The sequence below is a fragment of the Gavia stellata genome, chromosome Z (assembly GCF_030936135.1).
Source record: "Gavia stellata isolate bGavSte3 chromosome Z, bGavSte3.hap2, whole genome shotgun sequence".
NCBI classification, from domain to species: domain Eukaryota; kingdom Metazoa; phylum Chordata; class Aves; order Gaviiformes; family Gaviidae; genus Gavia; species Gavia stellata.
The window spans coordinates 89,140,291-89,166,699 of record NC_082637.1 but is presented as its reverse complement, the minus strand read 5'-3'; the positions used below and the strand labels follow the sequence as shown (position 1 = coordinate 89,166,699).

General features: G+C 41.0%; 1 protein-coding gene across 1 annotated transcript in view; it reads right to left on the bottom strand.

Annotated features, from left to right (window-relative positions):
• The window catches only part of ZCCHC7 (zinc finger CCHC-type containing 7), a 116,282-nt gene that overhangs the window by 31,284 nt on the left and 58,589 nt on the right, over positions 1 to 26,409 (bottom strand). The window contains exons 3-5 of the mRNA XM_059834070.1: positions 7,491 to 7,534; positions 6,150 to 6,275; positions 4,225 to 4,395 (exon numbers count right to left, since the gene is read on the bottom strand). Of these exons, the coding sequence (XP_059690053.1) occupies positions 4,225 to 4,395; positions 6,150 to 6,275; positions 7,491 to 7,534 (341 nt within the window). The remainder of the gene's footprint in view (positions 1 to 4,224; positions 4,396 to 6,149; positions 6,276 to 7,490; positions 7,535 to 26,409) is intronic.

The following is a 26,409-nucleotide window of genomic DNA, read 5'->3' as shown; positions in this document are numbered from 1 at the left end:
CTTTCATGTCTTGATCATCTGTTGGCCTTACAGGCTTCTTGCTCTGATGTGAAGAAAGATTTACTGTTTGTTTTGATTCCTTTGCCAAGTGCTCCTTAAGCTCTTTTTTAACCTCAATTCTGCACTTTCACATTTAATCTGCCAGAGTTTACAATCCTTTCTGTTTTATTCATTTGCATACAGACATCAGGTTTTCAAAGGACAGCTTCTGGCTTTCCATAACCTCTCTGACCCTGCTGCGTAGCTTCACAACCTTCCTTTTCCTCTCTGCAGTTCTGCCGTGCCATCTTTCCTTCCAAGGATGGGGCAAATGAGACCCTCCTCTTACAGTCTGGCACTCACTGTGCAGGTGGCCTCATGCCCGTCACGCAGAAGCGCAAGAGAACTGACTGAAAGTTTCAAAGAAAGACAAACGTTTCTGATTTAAGGTGGACTTAAATGAGGAGAGAAAATACATGCTGTGGTGTTCCTGATAATCTACACAACTTAGGTAGGATTTAAATTTTGGGATGATAGAGGACTCGTAATTCTTTACAGAAAAGAAAATTACTTTATAGGAACTGGCTTTATAAAATGTGTAAAATAGAAAAGGCGGCAAGAGATGCAAAGAAAAGATACTTAAGATTACAGTTCCGTCTAACTGCTTACCAGAAAGCGGGGGCAGAAATATGCTGTTCATGTTCCTTAAAGCAATGGTACTGTGTACACGTTAGCTACAAGCAAAAGTACAGCTAGAAGAGGAAGACCAAATTTAAATTTCTAACATTCAAATACCAAAAGAAATAGTAAACTCCCACACGGGCTGGGCATCATTTGCATATCCCTAATACCATTGTCTATGGTGAGCCTGTAACAAACTCCCAGTTTTCCTTCCCTAACTCCTCACATTTGGTGTGGCCCCAGGCCATCTTCAGCAGGAGCAGGATGGACACACGAACAGTCCGAGACACAGTCCTACTCCCCTCATCTGGAAATGCCACTCAGAAAGCATGTGAAGGGAAGTCTCTCATGTCTGACTGCTAAGCTGCAGGGTCAAACCTCCCACTGAAACTCAATTATTCCATGGTTCTGCAATATGAGGACTGAACATAATGACAGAGGTTACAGAACGTAAGCTTTACCAGATAGAAGGGTTACTCAGATAAACTTCTGTATTCAGTGAAAGGCAGGAGAAGGCCTTCTCAGGATCTCTCTCATTCTTTGACCAAATAGAAGAAATAAAGGTAGGGATGAGACATTTAGAGAGAGATTCAAATATTTCTGAATGGCAAAAACCCCTGACGTTTAGGGGAATCGAACAGGTGTATTTGGATAAGAAACATTTAAGCCACATCTTTAGATAGAAAATGAAGTAGGAATTTATGCCGATGTTATCACAGCTTGCCTTTTATACTCACCTTTTTGTGTTTAAGTTGCTTTTAATTTGAGGGGGGAAAAAAAAGCATAAAAGGTTAATTCCTATGTACAGGACTGAATTTCTGGGACATGTAAAACCGTAATAATATCATACGAAGTTAAAAAAGATAAAAATATGTTTAATCACACTTTAATTTTCATCTGTGTTTTATTTTAGTAGATCATATAAAACTCGAAGGCCTTCAAACTACTTCTGTCCTTCTCTTCAGTCCTTACAGCATAAGCACCGCTGCTACTGAAAAGCCACAGCAAGTCCTCTACCTGTATTTCTGAAAGATGAGGACAAATCTTCATGTCACAGTCATACATGACCCTCCTATTAAACTGAGTGACCTACTGCAAAGTCATTACCTTCATCTCGTTTATATTTTTAAGATTTAATTCAGAACTACCTATGCATCTATATGAGAAGTACATACATTTAAAGACTAGGTATCTGGGAAGGGTTTTGTACACAGACACAAAAGCACATGAATACAAGACCTTTCCAAGTGTAGTTTTCTACTATCGCTTAATCTCATAAACCAATAACATCATTGCGATATACTTGTGCGTGGCTGTAATCCCACAGATCTTTAATGTTAAATATAGTTATTAACCTTGAAAATTTTGCTTTATTTTGCCAATCTCTTTTATTCTTCTACCAAACTTCCAACTTCTTCAACACTTTCTTAAGATTAAAGAATGCTTTTGTGTAAGACTCTTCTTCAGAGTTGAAACATTCTCGCCAAAGTAGTTCGAAGTAGTTCCTGCACTGAAACTTGACATCAAATTATTAATCCGGAAAGCAAAAATTTAAAAACCAGTAGTGTCTACCTTTGAGGTACACCATACTTAAAAAATAAAAGAAAAGTTGCTGCTTTGTGAATTCTCTGAGCTGTTACAAAAAAACTTCCGTTAATATATACATATGTATTTTGAAATACTGATATAAGCTTCTACTTAGGCTACCTGATGTTTGTAATAATTGTAAATGCTCCAGTTCAAAATCTTTAGATTTCTTTCAGAGCATGCAGTGGTGGTGCATGGCATCACATTCCTCACATCCAGGCTTCCTGGCAATTAGTACAGAACTGACCTAGCCTACTCTGCGGTATCATAAAATCACAGAACGGCTTGGGTTGGAAGGGACCTCTAAAGGTCATTTACTTCCAACCCCCCTGCCACGGGCAGGGACATCTTCTGCTAGACCAGGTTGCTCAAAGCCCCGTCGAATCTGGCCTGGAACGCTTCCAGTGATGGGGCATCCACAGCTTCTCTGGGCAACTGTCACAGTGTCTCATCATCCTCACTGCAAAAAGTTTCTTCTTTATATCTAATCTCAGTCAACCCTCTTTTAGTTTTAAACTGTTGCCCCTTGTCCCGTCACTACGGGCCCTGGTAAAAGCCTCTCTCTGTCCTTCTTATACCTACTAACTTTCTCTAGCGGTAGTAACAGCTCTGGGCAGACTGTCAAGAGCAAAACAGTTGCTACTTGTTTCAAAAGGCATTCAGAAGAACGGAAGAAATATTTTTAAGAAAGGAGAGCATGCACATAATAGAACCGTTTAAATGATAAAAGTTTTGAGAAAAAAAATGTCAGTCAGATGAAGGCCCATGACCCCACCTCCCACCTAGTCTTCAGTGCCGAGAACACACTGTATCTGGATGACCTTTAACATACTTCGTATGCCTACAGTACTTGAACTTTTTTAATATTTCCATACCTGTTTTCATGCCAAAATTACTCACTCATTTACCCAAGACAACTCTGAATGCTCAGTAAAATATAACAGCAGAAAGCATGTGTTTTATGGGGCCCCCATCTCCCTATAAAACAAATGGAAACACTTCTCCCATTTTGCTGCTCAACCTGAAGCAAGCAGCCAAGCATCTGGTGGGAAATAAACTGAACATCCAATCTTTTAGCAAGATGAAAGGAGTGCTTCCATATTCCCACTTGACAGAACCATTTGCAGTGTGAATACAGACGCAAGCTTGCTAACACCTCTGAAATGTTGTTTTGGTGGGCATGGTATGGAGATTATTATTTGCACTAAGTACTTTTTTCTCTCCAGTGCTTGTGACATAGAGGCAGCGTAACATAATACGAACAAGGAATTAGAGTGACTGGCAACAGGACCTGAGTGTCCACCCAACCTGTATGAGCTACGCTGGTCTAAGTAGAAAAAGTTGGGTTTTCAATGACAATAGTGAAGATGGACAACATCACTGTGGTTCTTGTGGGATTAAGACAAAACACCAGTAGGTTCTAGGCATTGAATGTTCCTATCAATATTTTTCTCTCAATAGGAGAGTACGCAATCTTGCATTTGCAATGTAAAATACAGCACAGTTCTAAATGCCTTCCAAACCCATTTAGACATTGGTTTAAACTTCTAACAATATTTTCATTGATGAATACGTGACCATAGTGAAGAAAACACGGATCTGGAACTCTTGGAGCATCAGAGTTATTCTTTACCTCTTGCTGGCATGCTTGGAGCATACCATGTCTCCTAATTTCAACCTCCCTACACCTTCCATTCAACAGAAATTAGGACATTTTTCACCACCCTAACTAAACTGGACAAAACTAAACTAAAGTCTGAGTGTTTACAATGCTCCAGTTTGTTTTCTTTCAACCATTCTTCACGAAAACTGTGATACTGTTACGTAACGACTAACTACAGTATTTTCATATGCTTATACAAATATGCACTATATAAAATTAAAGAAAATACGAAAAGACTGTGGTTGTTGTAAATTCAATTTTTGACAGATACAAAACCAATAACGAAAGAGTTCTTTGCCATGGGCTATACTCACATCAGCATAATGCCCCTTCATATCACAGCGACTGCAGTGTTTATTCCAATAGGCTCTCTCAAGACATTCCCTGAAATAGTGGCCAGGCAAGCAGCAGTTCAAACAAAAACGTGCTGGGCAACTGTTTTGTAGATGACCTTTGCCTGCACACAGGCAACAAGGGGGAACTTTCTATGGAGAAATTAAAAAAGAATTACATTAAGTGAGAACATTTTAAAAGATTAAAGAAAAGAAAAAAAATATAAAAAGAGGAAATGCAGAAGAAACCACCCCAAATATACATCTACTGCTTACTAGGAATTGCAGAGATGTTATGTTTCATCAAGGAATCAGCGTGAAGGAGCATTATGAATAGAGTAAAACTGGAAGCTGTAACTCCATAGAGTCCCTGTACTTTCTTGATTTGGACCTTGCATCAGAACTTGTTAAATGCCTAGTGCCCATGAATACAGCAAAAATAATCATTAAACTGGAAAGTTTATTTCACTCAGAGCAGAAGTGTTAGGCACTCTGCATGAACACTGATTTTTTTCTTAAATTCCTTAAAAGCTGAAAACCAGAACTGTATCACAGCAACATGATGTACAGTATGTAACACAACATGTTGGACTGGTTTGTAAATATAGTCTGTGCCATAGACCACTGTACTAAGTCTGGCTTAATGGCGTTAATTTTCTTCCTAGCAGCCGAATGGGGCTGTGGTTTAGATAACACTCCAACATTTAGCTATTGCTTAAGGCTCTCTCTTTTTCCCAGCCTGATCCCCAGTAAGCAGACTGACGGTGGGCAAGATGCTGGTAGGGGACAGAGCCAACGGCTGACCCCAGCTGACCAAAGGGATGTCTGTACCATACAGCATCGTGCTCAGCAACAGAAATGGGGGGGACAGAAGTTTTCCACAGTCGCTGTTGCTTGGGGACTAGCTGGGCATCGGTCTGCTGTGGTGAGTGATTACTTTTGTATCACTGGGGTTTTTATTCACTTCTATTCACTTACTATACTGTCTTTATCTTGACCCATGAGTTTTTTGCCCTTCCAATTCTCTCCCCCACCCCACAAGATGTGCCTAAGTGAGCGGCTGGGTGGGGGCTTAGCTGCCAGCTGGGGTCAGCCTGCCACAACCACTTGACTACATGCCTTGTGACTCACACAAATAAGCACATGGACCAACAAATATAAAATGCTGAGAACTGTTCTGGGGCCATAACTGTATCTCTTTAAAGCCAGTTTTCCCAGTGAGTGAGTGTATCTTCACTCCAAGGGCCTATGTTTCAGCTGGGTGGGATGTAGTCACTCCAAGTCTCAGCGTGGGTAACAGCCTCAGGGACTGGCGTTTTTGCAGACTTTGTTGTGGGGACTGGTAAATCCAGACTGTCATGTAACTGCCCCCACTGCTTCACAGTACAGTGACTGATTTTTAAACCTCTAACCCCTGGACAAACTTTCTGAATATTTGGCCTCTATCTGAGCTGCTTAAAGTTATTTCCAATTTCATCTTGTCTTTAATTTTTAAAATTATTCAAATCATGGTTCTTTATATAGATATCTGCTTTCATTCATTTACTAAGGGTGATTTTTGGATTCCTTATGTTCTCCTTACTGAAAATACATTTGAAAAACATTTTACATCTTAAAACTGGTTTTACCATATGAAAAAAATGTTTCTATATTGTACTTGACTCTCTTTTTGCTCAGTTTATACTAACAGATTTTTTCCTTTATTAAAACAACAAAAGCAATTACCTCCACAAAGCAGACTGCTAATTTTATACAGTAAACTGATCTTGTACAAGTTATCCCTCAACCTAGAGCAACCTTTCAATGAAATAAAAAAACACTGAAGCAATCAATGCATTTAATGACAAGCACAAAAGAGTATTAGAAACAACAGCTGCATCTAAAAGTAATTAAAGTGTTGCATTTACCTTTGGAGTAGGACAGTTCTTGGATAAATGACCTGGTCTATCGCAATTTCTACAGGTAACATTTTTATCAGCTGTGTAGTACCGCATACTGGTATGCCTTACGCTTGCATAGTTGGAGATCTGTGCCTGGGGAGACAAGAAAAGAAAAATGTATTTACCGTTTGAGATTCTGTGGTTTAGCGTTTGTTAGAACTGGAAATTTGTAAAGGTTACTGCTGGTAGTTAGAAATCTAACTTTTTACAAGTAAAATTTACACATCCAGGTTTGAACTGGATAATTTTGTTGCAGAGAAACTTGCATTGTCAAGAAGAAAATTATTGTCTTGTTCAAACTTCCACTTTGGAACATTCTTTTTTGCTATTTAAAATTGCAGGTATGAACTTCTGCTTTCCCTTGATTAGTCAAGACACTTTTAATCACTATGCTATTTCATGACAAACTGGAATTTTTCCCAAAATACAAAAATAACCAACATTAATTGCAAATGCAAGTTAGATGTTCCCTTGCACACATTAAGGGAAATTTCTTGGACAAAGTACAATGCTATACCAGTCTAGACCAAATCTGCAATTTGCAATTGTAAAGAAAGATTTAGAAAGGAAAAAGAAGAAAAAAGAGAAGCTGGAAACAAGTCTCTCTCCCCCAGTGACCTCAGACATACTTTCTGCATAGGCAGACAGAATTGAAAATCCTATCTTCAATCTTTATTGCTTAGTAAACATCACAATTTTTAAAAATGGAAATAAAATTTTGGAGAAGTGAACAACAGAGGCACAAGAATACCATTTCTCTTAAGGGAAAGAGTTGGTTAATGTCAGCTGATTACATAAGCTTTACTGAACCTTGGAAAGAGAAATAAGAAGGAGTTGGACCTTACAGCTGCAGCTTACTCTTCCTGGATACTATGGTACCTTGCACAAGTGCTCCAGGTTACAGCCTAACCGTACCAACTCCTGAGCCGAGTCCAACATCTGGGAGTGCAGGAAGGCTAACCAAACACAGTCAGCTCCTAGTGCTGCCTGTGGGAACAGGATTTAGCTGCCAGAAAACAATTACTCGTCTCTGAAGAGACTGGGAAAGAAGAGCTGAGTTCCTCCTCACAGAACCTGTGGAGGCACGCCGATTCCCGGCATCCTCCTCCCACTCTGCTCATGTGCCTGCCCCCAAAAGTGAACCTCTTCCTACTGCACGAGAGCTCAGGCTTCGCCTGCCTTTGGGAGGACACTGCTAAGGATTCCACATAAAAACTACAGATGGATTTTTCAATCCCATTGTGTTGCTCTGCTTGTTAATAAATGTTAAAATAAAGGCTTATGGAACAATTTGGGTGTCTGTGTTACCTCTAAGTCTTTATTAGAGATGGACCAGTCCACATCCACTTCTCCTGAAAAACAGAAATAAAATTAATTATATTTAATTTATATGAATATTTTTCTGTAATACATTCAGCATTATGATTACTGCATCTCTTGAAACTGATAATAGACTTTGAAGGTACCAAAGCGGAGAAACTAGTTCTGTCTTCAGTAAAGGAAAGCTATCAACCTGCTTGGCACCAAACCTGATTCACCTCAAAACCAGCACATGTCCAACTATTGGGTGGACTTTATTTGACACCACCTTCTTGTCCTGCCCAACAGGGTGTAAATTCAGGCAGGGACTCCAAAGCTTCCAACTCCAGCCATTTAAATAATCTCTGCCTGAGCTCATGGGGATGCCCTGCTCAAGTCCAGAGGTTGCCAGAGTGGGAGCCCCTGGAAGAAGGAGTTAATGCACAGCAAAAAATACACTTTTCCTCCTTGCGAATTCACAAAATCTGTGTCTTCAGCACTGCTTTCTGGCTGCTGCAAGCCAAAATGACTTTATGCATAACCACAGCGACTAAGACTGTAAGCTAAGTAACTCTATTTCAAAACTGGGTTTGGTAATGTGCAGTAAATCAGGACGACACGCTAAATTATCAACTGTCACACCATAACCTTCTCACACACAGCCTTTGGACCGGCAGAAGTAAAGAGAAAAAATCAAAAAGGAAATAAAAAGCAATAACCTAAAAGAATAGGGATGCAGTTACCGCTGTTTAAAAATTCTGCATGTCAACAGTGTTTACTTCTCTCACCATGCAAAGACAGCTGTACCACCACAGCACCTTTTTCATCATTAAGGGAGGATTCATGTCAATGGAGGTGTTCACCTCACCTATACTTTTACAGTAACCATTACCACTTGCGTGCAAATTAATCCTGTGTTTGCAGACTTTTTAATGCAGTGTCCCATCCTGTTCCCACAATCCAAATCTGAAGCATCTACATGTGTTTTAACACAAATCACAACAACATGAAGATTTACAAACAGTAAAAAAAACATCAAATCCAAGTGATTTTGATTGTACTGTTCATTTCCAATAAAAGGCAGATGACTAGAAATTAAAATCATACCATCTATAATGTCATGTCTAACCCTTCATTTACTGAAAAAGTCAATAATTTCAGCTGAAGTGTGTAATGCAATATCTGGATATGAGGTACGTCACTCGAACAGAATGGGTGCTTTAGAGCATAATACCTGCTTGCTGCTGTTCTTCATCCAAAAGTTGGGGCCAATACTATCTGCTCTAAACTGAACAGCACTTTGAAATATTTCTATTTTCAACACTCACTAATGCCAACAACGCTAACGACCATCACAGAGACATTAATAATGAATTAACTAACTGGCCTATCTGTAAAATGATTTGAGTCATGTGTTGTACCTAAGTCACGGTACGCATAGCAACTGGCACAGCCAGAGCTCAAATCCAAGTATCCAATGGATCCTTCACCCTAGCATCATTCAGGGTAAGAAGTGATCACCAGAACGAGAGGTGGTACCGTGCCCACACCTCTGGAGACCACTTCTCCCAGACTCTCGGCTCCAAGCATAGAGGACGGAAGGGACAGCATTGTGTCAGCTCTCTTCAGTGGAAGTGAGTCCTGGGTATGCCCAAGGGAGAATCAGGCCTTTTGGTGTCTAGTCATTAAAAGTAAAGAAACACACTGACATATCTGAGTGCATTATTTATTACTTGGAAGGCTGTTAAGGAAATTCATTCATAAAGGAAAAGGTATTTGTAATTCAAAACTCTGCCCTGGCAATCAGTACTGTGAGTGCTGTCTTTCACAGAAATGCACATGCAGAATGGCTGACAGGCTACCGATCAAAATTACCAGCAAATTAACTCCTGTTAATCATTAGGCATGTCCTTCCTGAGGACAAACCAACTAAGTTTCTCTTCTTCACTGTCAAAATCCCCTGCTTCACAGGGGAAAACCATGATACAGTGATTCAAATATTCCTAATGCTAGAAACTAAAACTGCTCAAACCATACAAGAGCTTTAATGCTGAATGAAACATTTCAACAAAATCTCTCTTTATTAAATCTTTCTGGTGACCCAGAAGTTAAGTCTAATTCACAACAGAATGGATAAGGCTTTGGTTTTGCTCACAATAAATTTTTCAGACTGAAATATGTAGGAAGAGTCATGCTTCTGCAACCAACTTGAAATCTTGCTTTAGAGACATATAGAAAAATATGCAACGATTTTTCTTGTTGACCACAGCATTTTGTCTGGCACTAAATCCTGAAATAAATCACAAAGTCTGCTCGAGTTGACAAATACCTCCCCTCCCCCTGCTTTAGTTTGCTGATTTGGATGAGTTAACTTGTCCAACAGGCACTTCCAGTCTCTGGGTGGCTGCGGGTTCCTCCGAGCGGGCTTTCTGGCCACTCCACCTCCCACCAGCCATGCTGCTGCCCTTTGCTCGTCCTCTAGCAGCAACACCCATCAGTGCGCTGAAGACTCCTTTGGACCACGCTGCCTCTGGTCCGTAGCACCCATAGTCTTTGTTCTCCCCTCTTAATACTCAGAGTCACGCAGGCGACGGGTCTGGGACGGCAGATTTGGAGAAGCTCTTCCCCTGAGGACACGGTGGTGGCTCAGCTCACAGCCCTGGGGTCGATGGACAGCTGGCACCCCTCACCACCTCGGGGTGCCCAAGGACGATGCTCTCCCACCCCACAACCCCAGCCAGCAGCCTCAGACCCCCTCCCGGGACTGAGAGGGTGATTTTGGTCGAAGTGCAGACATAAAACGCATATGCTAATTACTGAAAGTTTCCATATTTAGCAGAGGCTGGCACAATGAAACCTGCCACCTGATGTTTTCCAAGGCCAAGCCAGTACAACGTTGAAGTATTTCATCCTTTTTTCAGACAGACACACACACACACAGAGGGTGGTTTTCTGCCCTACAGAATGGGGCTATGACTACTTCATTTTTACTGTTAAGAAAGCAGCAGTTTAAAAACTCTTCAGATAACCTCTGTCAAGACTTTCCTCTGTTTCTGTGGAGAAGCTGCACACACAAAACTTGCATTACTTAAAGGGTCCTGTGAGTTTTCACAATGTATTAATAAAATCATCCCAGAACAATCTTCAACAAATTTGTGCTTTTATTTTCTCATCTTCATTTGTTAAAAGCAATCTCCTTTTTAAGATTATATTAATTTCTAGACTTCAACTAAAAAATACAACTGACCTTGCCGTATAAACTTACTGTATTTATACTTTGAAAAAATGGTTTTGTCAAATTGCAGAACAGGGAAGAAGAGAAGGGGAAGAAGAGGCCGGAAAAAATGTCAGACAGGATGCAAAATATACACTATTTAGATGAAAATGGAAGCTCTGTGCAAGGTTCTTCTTTTATAAAGTATTACACTTTGGCTGTCCTGCACAATAGGATGAATGGTAAGCAATAGCTTTGCTTTTATTTAAAGAAAAATTTTGAAAGATCATTGAGATTCACATGTATCCCTCCACCAGCATAAAAATTTAAATTTCCAAGCCGCGCTCACGGTGAAGCCAGATTTAGGACCACTGTTCAATGTGCATTCAAGCCTTCCCTCTTTCATTCCAGAAAGGGAGAGGAGGGGAGGAGGGAGAAGGACGACCAGCAGTCAAAACCTGCAATCGCCCGGAGGAACAATCCGTTTCCACAGAACAAAAAACTGACTAGAATAAACAATAAACTGGTCAGAAGACTTCCTTATCTGCTGTACCACCGAAGGTCCCAGCAGCCGAGCAGGCTACCCCAGCAAGGCAGGGCACAGTCAGGCACAGATTTTGACCCCACCAAAAGTCACACTTTTATTTCACTCACTGGAGCTGGGAGAAAACACGTACCTGTTCTCTGTGCAAGTTCAGCTCGCCCTGCGAAGGTTTATTTCGTGACCTCATTTAACAACACAGAGAAACTGTAGAGGCCGGACATTCAGCTTTGAAAATAAGCCACTAAATTTTCTAGGAGGGGAAGGCAAGTGGTCCCCCCACTCCTAATTGGACTCTACATGCAGACATGTATTTTATTTAGTTTATTTTATGATCAATTCACTGAAACAGGCTGCTTCAAGCTGTGACAGTATGATATGTGGCCTGAAGGGCAAATACGTTTCAAAGCTGGGCTTTAAAAATTGGATTTTGACTGCTAATTAATATAGCACATTACAGAATAGAGAACCCTAATTACATTCTACTGTAAGACCGCTGTGGCAAGGACTATTTCAGACATATCTCTGAACAATATTTAGCATGTCAGAACACAGTTTCTGGCTGCTACAGGAGTAACGAATAACATTTTAAAATGATAAGCCTTAAACCCCTAAAAATTATTTAAATCGGTAAAAATTTTACATTTTGACATTTTACACATATCTGAAAATTCCTGTTTATGTTTGAACCGAAGTGATTCAAGTTTTATTGTAACGTAATTTGCTACAATGAGTTTCACATTTTTTGTGTTCATGTAGCCCTTCTTCCAAAAACAAGGAATGGAAATATGAAGTGACAACCAAGCAGTGTCCCAAAACAGCAACTGAGATTCCCTCCCTGCATCAGATTTTGCAAAGCACAGGAATTCAGGTTTCTATGCACTAGGATGCACTATACATCTTTCTTTTCTAGGAAGGTGTTTTCCAAGTACATATATATATATGGGTGTACACACACACACACACGTCAGCAGAAGTTTTTTGAAGTAAGCGATGTCTGCTCTACAGCCACCGATGACTAAGTGTGAACTGAAAAGGGAGCTAGTCCTCCTTGCGCTGCCTGAAGTTCCTAGTCAAGCTGCATCCAGACACAGTGCAGCTCAGGTACGTGGGGCTCCAAAACATCGGTGTTTGGAGGGAGGGAACCACACAACTCCCGGCACGACATCATGGATATCTGGTTTCTCACAGTGGTAGCTTCATCCCAACGCGGACAACTCCCTGCAGGGTACCAGGACTAGGAGATGCACAGCAGCCACAGTGGATGAAGCCCTCTCTGCATCGCCCAGTTACTTGAATTAACCCCTGCACAGAATGAATGGAATCAACTGCAGTATTTTCTTAGACACTTCTAGGGACTTCTCAACTCTGCTTTGATGTGAAAAAGGTGATTTATTTAAAAACAAGACACCTGCTGTTATAATGGATTACATGTCAATACCTCTTTAACGCAACTTTGAAAGAGATCCATAAACTCCCACAGAGAAATCAGTCGATACAATCATTGACAGAAGTTCAATTTGAGAAATTTTCTCATAGCAAGGAAAGACCCTCCTACCTTGTCCCCGATATCTTTTTTTTATATATATATGTATTTATAAATATATATGCACACAGTAATATGCGCATTTTTTGTCAGTGAGAAAATACCTGCAATACTTTATTTTTAGCAACCTTTATCTGATCCAGCATGACGCTTTTGAAAAGCATCACAAAATCGGAAAGACGACAGTGAACAAACAACAAAACTGAACGCATTTTGAAATTAATTAAAATGTATGAAGTTGACTGAAGCAAAGGCAGCATTGGCCAAAAGCACACCAGAGTTTAAAGCGAAAAAACCCACGTCTCTGAACAGTCCTGCAAAAGTGAAAAAAACAAAAACCCCAAGACCTATTAAAGTACTTTAAGCAAACTTGAGCAGCCGTTACCCATGGGAGAAGACCTAACCGTCACTGCCAGAGAAGAAAAGTCTTGACGGTTGGGGGCTACGACATGGTACTTGTAATCCCCAGGCAGCATGTTCTGCTGGGGCCCGCTGCAGGGCAGCTAGAGCTGCAGTTTTCAAGAAGACTCACAGGTCATGAAGTTTAATGCACGTCAATTAAGAGTATTTAACCAAGCAGAGATGCGCACTTTTGGTATTTAAAGCAGATATTAAGAAATACAAAGATCACCCAGGTGTTAGTACATACTGCCTCTTTTTATCGAAGGTCAGGCATCCGGTACTGCATTTCAGCCACGTATCTCTTCTCTGTGTAGCTGAACTGCTACACGACTTCTCTAACAATAAATCCTGCACCTTCTTCCAAGTGTATGCCCTTCTGCATCTGCCTCAACACCGTATATTCTTATGGCTATGTATGGGTAAGATGTTTCACACAGTAAGTGGGAATAAAAATGTGCACTGAAGAAAGCAAAAGATAAGGTAACTCTGTAAATCATATTCTTGAGGAATATGTATACCATCAATTTGCTAAAATACAGACACATGTTAAAACACAAATATATAGTGTGTCTTTTCTATTATGTAAGTACGCATAATTTTCTGTCTGTTTTCTGTCTCATGCTATAAACACTGCTTCCTTTAGTATTGACCACTGCTAGTAATGTTAATTCACAAAACTCAGTGGCTCATGATTTTCAAAGCTTAGCGCAACATTTGCAGAACAAAGTAGTTTTTTTTCTCTTTTTGGTGGGTACAAGTATGGGGACCACAGGAACAGTTAAATTCATGGCATGGTTGGTCTACCACACAGTCGGGGGAATTCTTTAAATAGAGCCTGTCACTCTCTTTGCCCATCAATGGGATTTCCTTCTCAAACTGCTGATTCGTTCAGGTACACAACAGAGGAAATTTCAGTTAACCTTTGTTTCACCCCGGGGAAAAATCTGTCTGAAAAGTATAAAATGAATAGATTAAAAAAAAAAAAGAAAAAAAGAAAGGAAAGCTGCAGGGTTATTCTTCCTTGTGTTCACAGCAGTCAAAGTTAAACAGAGAAAAGGAGGCAAACATGAACATTTTATTCCCACCAGAGCATAAAGTATAATATATGATTTAGAAATTCCATTGTCTATACTGTGATTTCTAATTTAGAGAAGGAAAGACTGAACACAAATCTATTGTTCTCATCGGGTGCATCAAGAATTCACTTTTTGACTATTTCCTGTATAACTGAAAAAGGAATAATAGGTTACTCTGAAGAGAAAGCCTTTTTAGCTATTTGATTAAGTTGTCTTAAATACCTTTTATATTCCAGCAATCCTTGGTGAAGAGAAAAATAATAAACACTATCTCAGAATTACGTGTGGAAAAATGCATACAGAGATAAAATCAAGAGTACCGTCATAAAATAAAGTTAAGTTTCAGGACAGATTACTGCCAAAAATGGCCTTAGAATGTTCTAAGTTATTCAATAAAAAACCTGTTTTGAGATAAAATTATAATTTCAAATTAGGGATAATTTTCATTTTCTAGTGTCATTTATCTCACAACACACCTGTAGTATTCACTCCAATATCAAACTGAATGTTGCTGTAAACCTCCCCCCCAGACAGTCTTCATAGGACTGACTGCCGGCGGAGCCTGGGCAGTACGGTCAAGGCCCTGGCATGGAAGGCTGGAAGGTCCGTATGGGTTTACCTCCAGTGGAAGTGATATTCTGAAATTTCTTACAGGATCAATAGGATGCCAAGAATTGATTCTGTAGTACCGACTTCAACATCACCGAGACTATTCCTGTATTTAAGTGATCATTACTGAGCAGCAGATTTTGTCAGTGGCAATACAACACTTCATCAAAGAAGGTCGTAAGGGAAGACGGAGGCTTTGGCAGCTGTATGACCACGCAGAATCTTCATCTCTTAATCAGCCCTTGAAGAGTGGTATCTACTGTAGTTACAATCTTAATTGTTAGACTCCAGAAGCATAACCAATGCATACACTTTCTTTTGATGATATATACAGATATATAGTGAGCTAAAACGCTACTCAATTAATGGCTAATACCAGAGCCTGAAGAGTACCATTGCTTCACTTCTCAACTATCATTTAATAGAAAATCTACAGATGCATCTTGGGAACCTATTTTCCACCAATACAGAATGAAGGAGATATAATTGTAAATATAAAAGAGGGAACAAAGTCCACGGAGCCTTGTTCTGCTGAGGTTTGTGGTATCTGATCTGGCAAAGTCACTGTGCCTAAAAGAAGCCATGTGAAAGATGTGCCAAGAACATTATGTTTCTCTCCACAATGGAGACGTATCCAGATGTACAGCTCCTTGGAAATGATTCATTAATACTTCAACTGAATCACAAACCTAAAACCATTAACCCTCAGCTGTATACTAGAAAAATATCATGGCTCTCCTGATGCTGCCACTAGGATGAAATACAGAACTAAATTCCTAACTTTGAAGAATACTGATGTAGATGAATATCTGAAACTTGTAAAACTTAGTTGGGGCTCTTACTTGCCTCTACTTTTGCCCTGAAATTCAAAAAATCTTTAACCCAGGAAAAAAAAATAAATCACCTTTCAACAGAGGTTAACTGCCAGTCTTTGGGTATGGGCTAGAATTTCAGTTCAACTTACTTTCATGCTGATAACCTGGCCCATTGGGAAAAGCTAAATCATCCCAGGTGTGATGATTCCTTCCCACCCTCAAGGTCAGACCACACTCCCATGTAGTGATGTGGAACCCGGGAAGAACGACCATGGGGTGTCCAGGATTAGGCAGACCCAGGGTGGTCATGCTGGAACAGCTCTGAAGCTGGCAGTTCTCAGTGCTTTCACATTCTTTTCCTGGGAGCATTCAAACGAACGCTGTAGTGACTAACCTGTCTCTAGACAACAAAATATAACAACAACTAGACATTGTGGCTTGATACTGCTTTAGCACTTCTGCTGTTCTTAAGAGAAGCAATTTATAAATTGTTAACACAACCAGACTTAGACCATGGCTATAGCTTTTCAAGGTTTTGAAATATTACATATCATGTGGTAGCTTCACAGATATGGAGGAAAACCCTCAACACTTCTAAAGATACAGTTGGAAATGTGAATGCCCTTGTACTAAAGTGTAATGCTACCATGAAGTTTTACAGGTTAGTCAGTGAGCAAGTTAGTACAGAGCTCAAACATGATGAAGAGCAGTCTAAAATGACACTAGAACAAGATGCAAGAGAGACATTTACACTGTCATTACTTCCAGATGAAAGGAGTCCCAAAAAGCCTGATCAAAAGCAGGATGCAGGAGCTGGCATTACTCTGACAGAAGAACTGAAGTTTGAGCTAAAGAGAAGACGGAGACCTGGAACAGGTGAAATCCTGTTGGATATATTCCTAGTTCCTCTTTTGATCTTCCTGATCATTATAGCAAAGATGGAATAGGAAACACATGCAGGAGCTCCTGAAAAATATCCGTACTGAAAGGAATACTTCTACAATTCGGGAACAGAAATTAATGTCACTCCATGGATTTCCCGTAGATCAAAAGGTTCATCTGAAGAAACCTCCCCATTTGTCAGGCGTGAGGAATACAAACAACACCCTGGCCACTACAGCGCCCCTCCACGTTAAATCTTCTTCAAACTCACACTTGCCGGTAAAACAAAGACATAAGAAGCGATCCAATAACACAGCACTCTTAACAGTAACCGGCAACAAGGCACTGATGCAGTTGAGGATGTGGAAGAGCATGTAGTTATTTTATGAGAAGAAAACTCCAGTGCTAACGCTCTGCTCTAATTTTGGTCTTCCTGATCTTTTATGACCTTACTACCACACAGGTAGATTCTTTAGTCCATATCTGAAGGCATGCACCACAAACGCCCCTCACAGCAGGAAGAGGCCGAAAGATCTTCTCAACAGCTTCTTCATGGTTTGTAACCGTGCAACAAGGTGGTGTAGCGGCTCTTCTGAGAGTCACTGTCAGGGAAGATTGCAGTTTGTCCCGGCAAAGATGATGGGCCTAAGAGTCATGCTTCTTGAGAATGATCTTACATTGGGCTCTGAGGGGCAGAGATCGAAATGCAGCAAAGAACTCAAAAGAACACAGTGTCCTTTTCCATTTCAGTCCTCATTTTTTGATGTCCTTTTTTCCACATGACAAAGACATCCTTTTCTTGGGAACAGAAAACACCTAGGACGGACTTCTTCTCAACATCAGTCTTCTGCTCGCAATAAAAAACCTAGAGTTTTCCAGAAACACATAATTTCCATACACAGAGGCACAATTGTAGGCTGATGAAAAATGAAGTGCCCTTGCTAAAGAACTACTAATTCTCACTGGCTAGAACAGTTTTGTCCTTGCAACAAGGACCACAGCAGAAAAGATGTCACTCTCTTTCCTCCTCTTTCCAAAGAAAAGAGAAAGTGGGGAAAAGGAAACATGGTCTCTATTCATAATCAGCAAGTAACAATTCTCAATGAGAGAATTCAATTTTTGCTTATTTAAAAATGTTTCAGTGCTGCAAAGAAAAAAAAAATCATTTGAGATCCCTGACTTCATCTCTGTTTCCCGTGGACAGTAGTGCAGTGGTCTCGACAGTGGGGTGCAGGCACCCCAGGGGGTGTGACAGACATTCCACTGCAGCACAGGAAGAAAGTATTTTTTTTTTTACCGTTAATAAATAAAATAAAATACATTTTAAAATACTGTTTACTTAATCTTTTTGTCATCCTTTTTTATTTTCTATTTTGTGTATGTTTTATACTATATTAGTACAGTATTACATGTATACAATTTATAAATAAATAAATATACATATGTTGGGGGTGTGGCATCAAAAAATGTTTTCCTGATAGGGATGTGTGATCAAAACTGTTTTGAGACCACTGCAGTAGAGCATAGCTTTTACTAGTGGCCAAAGAGTTACCAATGAAACAGAGTGAGGTCAATTTTCTCTACAAAAGCCTGCGACGAATCAAAAAATTGGTAGTCCTCACACTGCATTTTTTCGAGATCCTCAGATCCCACGTTTAAAAGATCATGTATATGTAGTATACACACACTCTTTCATTATTTCAGAAGAAAAGCTGGAGTCCTTTGACTCTGGAGGAGGATCCAGTGTAACCGCAGTTGACACTGAAATGGCTGGGTCAAAAGCGCCTCATACAATACTAAAGAGGTATTTATTTACACTTTAAGTATTTGTCTCTGTGGGTTTGGTTTCTTCTTTTTTTGTTGGTTTTTCTTTTTTTTTTTTTTTTCTTTTCCCCCCCTTTCCTTAAACAGATACCACAGGAATAGGAAAAACCTTCTCGCTTCTACCAAAAACAATGCATATCTTAATTACGCTATTGTAATGAATGACAACTTTCTTCCAGATCTACTAATCTAAGTTCTCTAACAAGATGAGTTTTTCAAAAACTTGAGGTCCTTGTTACCTGCACCCCTTCCCAAAGTACTGCCACACAGCATGCAAGAGAAGCATGTTAGAAATTAGGTGATCAGCACCCTCAAGTGCAAAAGATGTGCAGAACGATTCTTTTCGGACCTATGGCCTCTTGGCCCAGTTTTGGCAGGGCTTCAGACAGCTGCCGGACCGGCCAGCCCGGCTCCAGTTGCCAGACTGTTATCTAGGCAATGCACTTCTTTTTCACGCACTCAGCAGCTGCCCAGTACAAAGAGGAGGGCTGCTCTGCATTTTTCAGCTGGGAAAGTAAAATGTTGTGCGTTAGACTAGCCCAGGATCATTGGAGTCTGAAAGGTAGACACTGAATTTGTTTAAGATCCTGAGGACCGGTTAAAGCATTTTACTGGGATTTACTCCAAAACACTGACGTCAAAAACGAAGGCATCTGATGCTGAACTCATGCATCACTGGTAACAGTGTAGATGCGTAAAAGAAGTCAGAGGAAAAGTCAGCCCTGTTTCGCTGAACTGCAATTAGACAATAGCAATACTTACGCTCTGAATGCACTACTAACCAAGTTTCACTAACCAACAAGCATTAAACTAGAACCATAGTGCTTTTAGGCATAGATAATGTATCCTGTCCTCTGCTTTCTACTTAGAGAGAAATTAAGTATAAACAGTTTGTACTGGATGTGGCTACTGCCCTAATAACTGTACTGCAATCTGTACTCAAATTCAGAAGTCCTGTTCCACAAAAAATAATTGAAAAAAATGCAAGTTGTCCATCTGGATAAATAACTGAGGGTGAATAAACACAAGATCAAGGAAGAAGTGCCCGAATGGTTAAGCACCATATTGACTCTGGTGGATGCTGCTCAAGTGTTTTCAGAGTCTGTGTTGATGTGCTCAAGAGATAAACAGTTACATGGGGACAAGTAGAGCTCACTAGTCTGTATTTGATTTCAAGCATTTAAATTCTGAGAGTTTGACAAGCCTTTGCTGAAAATTAATCAGACAACAGAAGTACTCAATAGTCAAGGTGCATATAATTATTTCTAAAATAGCACTTTAAGAAATTTAATAGCACTTTTTCCTGACATTATTAGAACTGGAAGGTGCTCTATACGCAAACTCTTCCTGCCTGAATTTGAAGTACTGCAACTCTCTAGTTTTTGCTGTTCCTGAAGGAAAATGTCATGCACTTCATATTTATATTTTTTAAATTTAATTTATGATGCTTTGTTTTATTAAAGCGTGTTTTTGTTCCAATGTTGATTTTTAAACCGTAATATTCTTTAAAATATGCCATTATTTAATTCAGCTCAGTAACTTCGTATGTGGGACTGAAACATTTGAATTAATCTGAGAAAGCTGGAACATATTCGAAGTTGTGATTTAAGTCATTCTTTTCTGATAAATACTGAATAATCTAATCAGTTTAGCTGACGCACCTCAGGTGAAAGTCCCTCACACTGGTCACTGCAGTAGAGTTATGATTCTACTGTGCAAACTTACTGAACACACTTTCCATATTGCAAGTCAAGGCAATAATTTCTGAAATCTTTGATTCAGGTTTTCCCCCTTCGTCTGGACAAGAGCAAGGGATGGCTGAGTCCATGAGTAAAGGGCTGGTTGCAAAGCAGATTCTGCTTCTACCTAGCAACACTCAGGAAAAACAACTAGTCCTATCGCTCAAAAAAAATTATCAATGCCTCACTTAAAATGTGCAACCAGCCAAATTTCCTGAGCAGTGTGGTAGCTTGTTGCTCCTTTAAAAACAAGTAATACAGACACTCTGTACTCCCGCTGTTTTTCACTAGGCTGTAAGCACAGAGGAAGGAGACAAGAAAAGCAATATAACATCATGTCGGATGCTCTGGACCCTTCACTAGAGCACAGACTTTGCACCGGGAAGTGGAGCCACCACAGATCTTGCGAAGATCAATCCAATTTCTAATAGTCTTGAGGAGCTGGGAAGTGGAAACACAAGGCAAACAGTACAAGAGATACTCATGAATGGAGACGGCAGCATTTAACGTGCAACTTTAAATAAGACCAACTAGACTGTAGAGGAGAAGACAGAAGATGACCCACGTCTACCTCCTGTCTTTGGCTGGCTATTGAGTGTGGACAGGACCAGCATGCATGGGACGCTGCGCCAGTGGCCGTTGCGGTGTTAGCAGACGCTCTCCAAAGACATACAGCAATCCTGCCTTATTTGTCGTATCTTCATAGTGGAATGACATCCACACCGGGCAGGTTTCATTTGGTGTGGGCTTATCAGACATTGTACTACCAAAAGCCTGCAGCACAGAAGGGGTTTGCTGGCAGAACTGTCGGTTTTGGTACTGGATCAAGCCCTAGATATCTTCACCTGAGCCTAAAAGAAACTATGGCTGCAGAAGGTGTTTTTGCTGAGACAACTGTCCACAGCAGGGACTGCAGTCAGCACTGACTGCATTGGTGAGGAACTGAATTTCAGCATACCACTAACAGAAATGGCAGAAGTGTGCAACACAGGCCAACGCACAATGAACACGAGACCTGGAACTAAAGCCATTTTACACACGCGCCTAGTTCTGACAGCCATGAATGTCACAAGGTTTGGCTTCAATGCCAACTGCACATGGTTTAGAAAAAATAATCCAAATCTTTATCATCAACTAAAAACCAGACTTACAATGTTCTTCCCATATACTCACATCCTAAAATGAAGGCAGGACCAGAGGGAGAAAACTACTAAAACATTACCACTTCTGTGCGGCAGTTAGGACCTCTGCTAAGAACAACCTCAAATAATTTTACTTCAAGTCCTTGACATATTAGCAATAAAGAAATGCCGGGATGCTACAGTTTGTCCCCCCTTTTACTGTAAGTTAGTGATTCAGAAGACCCAGTTTGACTGAATTCAGACATAGGTTTTGCATCTACTGCACAAGATTGAAAATCATCTAATAATTTTCAAGAAAATGTGAAGACAGTATATTTGAAATGCATTATTTGTACATTTGATTTAGTTTACTCCTATGTTCATATGAGATCAATAGCTTGATGATGCAGTAGGAAAAATGTCATTATTTTTTTAACAGAAGTGCAAAGGGAAGTACAAGAGAAAGATAATCTGCAATTTGTTACCCAGTAAGCCGCTTCAAATTATTTTTAAAAATGAAAATACAGTACAAAAGTAGAAAGCCACCTACTCAACATAAATGCACCCAAGTAAACAAACTGTTTAAACAGAAGAGATTACATCACTCACCACCAACATTCAAAATCTAAGAAAATGCGTGGGCCAAGTACTTATTACTAATCTGGGAAGGGAAGGCACAACTAGCCTCCCTCTCCTGGAAATATAAAGAATGATAAATTAACTGGTCGCTTGAACATATCCAAGGAGTTGTAGAAACACTCGTTTCCTTTTTTGCCATTGTCTCTGATGACATGCTCTTTGAATTACATACCTGCCTCCAGCCTTCATTATTTCTACGTTTCATTATAATGAAGATTATACTTTGACTTCCAAGGCTGTTCGCCATTACAGAATCCTGCAAAACCTTCCTTTCCTTGCAATCTTCCAATGCCATAATGAAAATGACAGACTATTCTGCCATATATTTTTTTTACCCATAACATCACCCCCCAAAAAAACCCCAAATAGTGTAGAGAACCCAGGGCCCATGAAGTACACAACAGATGCCACCACTGTTACTGATTTCAAAGGGAATGCTTAGATTGCAATATCTCGGTAACCTGCAGCAGTAAACAAACAAACAAGTGGAAAATACCAGTTGCTTAATCATAGACAGTATTTGCACTGTTAAAAAGGTACAAAAGTGCTGAAATATCCAAAATAGCTAATTTTTTAGTCAAATCTCCAATTATTTTATGAAGTGCACATGAAACTTTCATTTAAAGTCCCCCCAATTTTGACTTGTACAGTAACTTGAGCGAGGACTCCCTGCACGACTGATGTTGCATAAACGTCAGTGTTATGACACTTCCACATTACATTGCAGAGGACCGCGCTCTCATGATGACTAACTGTGCGAAAACACAAATGATAAAGCAAAGGCTGGACCGTGACCTCCTACTCCTGCCCCTGTCACTTCTCTGGCAGAACAGACGAGCCCCAGCACCAGCACCATCCGCCAGTGGAAGATGCCCTGGGCGTGCGGGCGCTGCCGGGCGGCACAGCTGGCTCTGGGCCGAACGCCGGGCAGCACAGCTGGCTCTGCGCCTGCCCCTTCCAGACCCGTCCCGGAGCACCACGTCCCAGGGGGGCGGCACCAGTGGAGCACCTTCGCCCTCAGCAGAGCGCAGCTCCCACGGAGGGCAGGGCCTGGCAGCCCCTTGGCTCGGGCACCCAGGGACGCTGCTGCTGGCACATGTGGATGGATGGCTGCTTGGTCCCCAGTTAATTTTCTGTGCTGATCTCCTTGCACTTTTGCTCAAGGTTCACGCTCGTATTTGCACTTCCGAGTGGCGTTTCATGTGAGACTTAAGGTACAGTTATCATCTTGAGCATCTATGGCTTCAACAAAAAAATGAGTAGGGTTCCTGTCTAAAAAAAAAAGGCAGCATTCAACTATTTTGTCAGGAATACATTTTACCTGCTGCGATATACTATTTGTTTAAACCAAAGAAGGTACTGTAGCAATCCCCCTGGGTTATTTTGGGCAGAGTTTCCAAAGCTTTCGCACATGCCTGCAGGCTTTATTCGTGTTGAATAATACAACCTCCTTTCTTTTCTTCTCTTTTTTGAATTCAGCTATTCTTGCACTCAGACAAATTTTAAAAAATTAAGTTTCTGTAAACACAGTGTTATCTTAATAGGTTCAAATATTATTAGACTATTCCCCAGGGGAAGAAAAGCAATATGTTCTAAAGCAAGTGGCTGTACGTTTTGCAGAAGGTGGCTATTCTGAAATTAAGAAATGCAAATGATTCTACAGTTTATGTGCCTCAAAGTAAAAATAATGATATTAAATTTTAAAAAGGTAGCATAAGATATTGCTGCTTACGCAGGAGCATCAGGATGCCAAGGAACCCAGAGCGATCCCCGGTCTAAGGTTTTCAATGGCACAGACTAGTGATCACAGGATGCTGGTGATACTCTCCAGTTACCCCTGGCAACCCTTCTCAACTGTAACGATGCTGCCCTACAATAGCTTTCACTGGGCAGCTTTCTCTTCACTTAGCTGAATGCTTTGGGACCATCTGCGTCGGAAAGCATAAAAGGCCAGCCTGCCTGTGGGCCCGTCACTCTGAACACCACCTCTCTGACCCCGATTAAATACAACTTTCAATCCCTTTTGTCCTCCCTGTTGACTTCTCCTATTAAGGGAGCCCTTTGACAAAGAAAGCGGAAGAGTGGACTAAGTGCCCCCAAGAAAGGTGATGTCTGATACTGCTCAACACAAGGATTAGCAAGCCAATACATAACAAAAGCAAGTTTGGGGGAGGGGTAAAGAGGAAAAGAAAAAAATGGTTTTAGCCAGGTCTTTGACTAATTCAGTAGGTACACAGTTCAACAAATAGCTATACAAGAGGCCTGCTCTGAAAGAAACAACTACTGGAGAACAATAATTTGAGGAGATACCTTTCAGCATCATGACACAAGGCCATGACATTGACAAGAATGGTGGATATATTATTTGCTACCTATGGTTTTTTAAACTGAACTTTGTGGAGAGGAAAGGCACCAAGAATACTCGAGAAGATACTTTAAAGACAGACTGCTTCCTACAGAGGGGTCTTGTAAATAATCTTAACTTGAGCCATGCACGTTAACTTCAATGGCAGTAGGCTACAAAAACATGAATGACAAGAACAACATTGGCTAGAGAAAACTTAAATTATTTGCCATGCGAGAGGTGATTGTTTCCAAAGGCATATACTGTCTGCTTTCTGGAATGTGCAGAGCATCTTTGCCAAAAGGAATGAACAGTTCTAATTTGCTAAGTTTCCAGCTCGAAAAGACTTGCAGTAGCAATGGGGTATCCTAATGTAACACAGCCTCTGAGCCTGAAATCGACTGTCAGCACTGGGGAGCGTCCAAGTGGCTCCAAGAGCACAGAGGCATTGGGAGCAGGAGCAGGGGGAAGAGCAGAATGCCAACTACTCCCGCCATCCATGCCTAACCTCAGCAGAAGAGACCAGCCTTCTGGCCAGCACTCTCAGCAACAAAGACGAACAGCTGGGAGAGTGGGAACCTAGCTGTGCCCCCCTGTGAGACAGAAAATAATGCAGCTCCAGGAGCGTTTGCCCAAGGTACAGGGCAGTAATTATTATGTGATTATCACAAGGAATAAGTCAGGAAGCGCCTCGGTGCAGAAGATGTCTCCACTGAAGAACCTGAAGCCAAAGAGGAGGGACGTCTGTAGAGTGAAGCAGCAGAAGGGACGATTAGGGATTTCATCTCCAGAAAAAAAAAAGATATTGAAAGAGTAGCAGTGAGCAGAGAAGAGAAACAATAGTCGGAAAACCATTCACAAAACAAACCTTAAAAGAACCCCAACGAGTTCTGGGAGCAGACCTTATTTCTAACCCCAAAATCGACAGTAATTGGCCCCATGAAAATGTCAAAATACGGCAAATCTACCTGTTAGCATATTATGGATTACAGCACAGCTGCTTGCCAGCATAGTTTTTTTTCACACTACAGCTTAACAACATTTTTCCTTTCCTCCTAAAGCTCTGAAGTTACATCCATGAACCTTCCAGCTGAGGACCAGAAAAGATTTCCTCCACAGCATGTCAGGAACGCTTAATCTAGTGGTGTTTGTACAAAGCATCATGGTGTAAACCCTCTTCTTCTCAATACTCTTGGTGGGGCAAATCATGGCAAGGAGCAAATCTTTTCAGGGATTAAAAGCAAATTAGGCACATCATCAAAGCCACATTCACTTCCCAGCCATAAGGAAAGCCTGATTTTGCTCTTTACAACAGCATCAACTATTGGCAAAGTTATCCTCTAGGTAAGTGCTCCAGCTGTCCTCACTGAAGCTTGATCTGCAGAGGCATCAGCAATGTTGCCACTACCTGATCCTCCTTATCTAGCCTGCTCCTACCAATTCCAATCAGGCTGTTGTACCTTAACCTCGTTAAATAAGCAGCCGATCTCCAGGTTTCACTATGTCACCAAAATATTCTTCTACTGCCTTTAACACCGTCTATCTGTATGGCATTTTAGTGCAGAACTACTGTTACAAATATAAGGCAGTTGGTGGTCCTAACTCCAAGAACTGGTTCCGCATTACAACAGGCAGAAATGGGATGAAAGCACATGGAATGAGCAAAAGTCTCTGGCTGCCATAGAACAGCAACAGAAGAAGACACAAAATCAGCAGTTTTTTAAGATTAAATTATGAGAGGAGACATGCCACTGGGGTTGGTCCAGGCTACAGAACAACAGGGCTCCCATTAAAGGAGGCTTCTTGCTCCTCTGGCAACGAGCAGCGTATTGAAGTCCACTGTAATTGACGTTGCACCAGGGAGAAGCTATACGGCAGAGAAGTTGTAACGTCGAACTTCTCCACCACTGGAGCGGGGAACGAAGTGGGGTCACATCAGCCATGACAGCTACCAGAACGGATGGCGCTAGTAAAAAGCTGTGTGTTCCCCCCCGGCTCGGTGGCACAGGGCTGGCCGGCACGGCAGAGATTGCTGGGGAGCTCTGTGGGCAGCCCGCCACGGTTGGAGCGAGCTCCACCACTGTTCGCGGATGGCACACGGTGGGACCTCACATGCATATGAATGGACAGGACAAGGCACACCGTGGCAGTCGTGGATGGAAAAACAGAATTATTC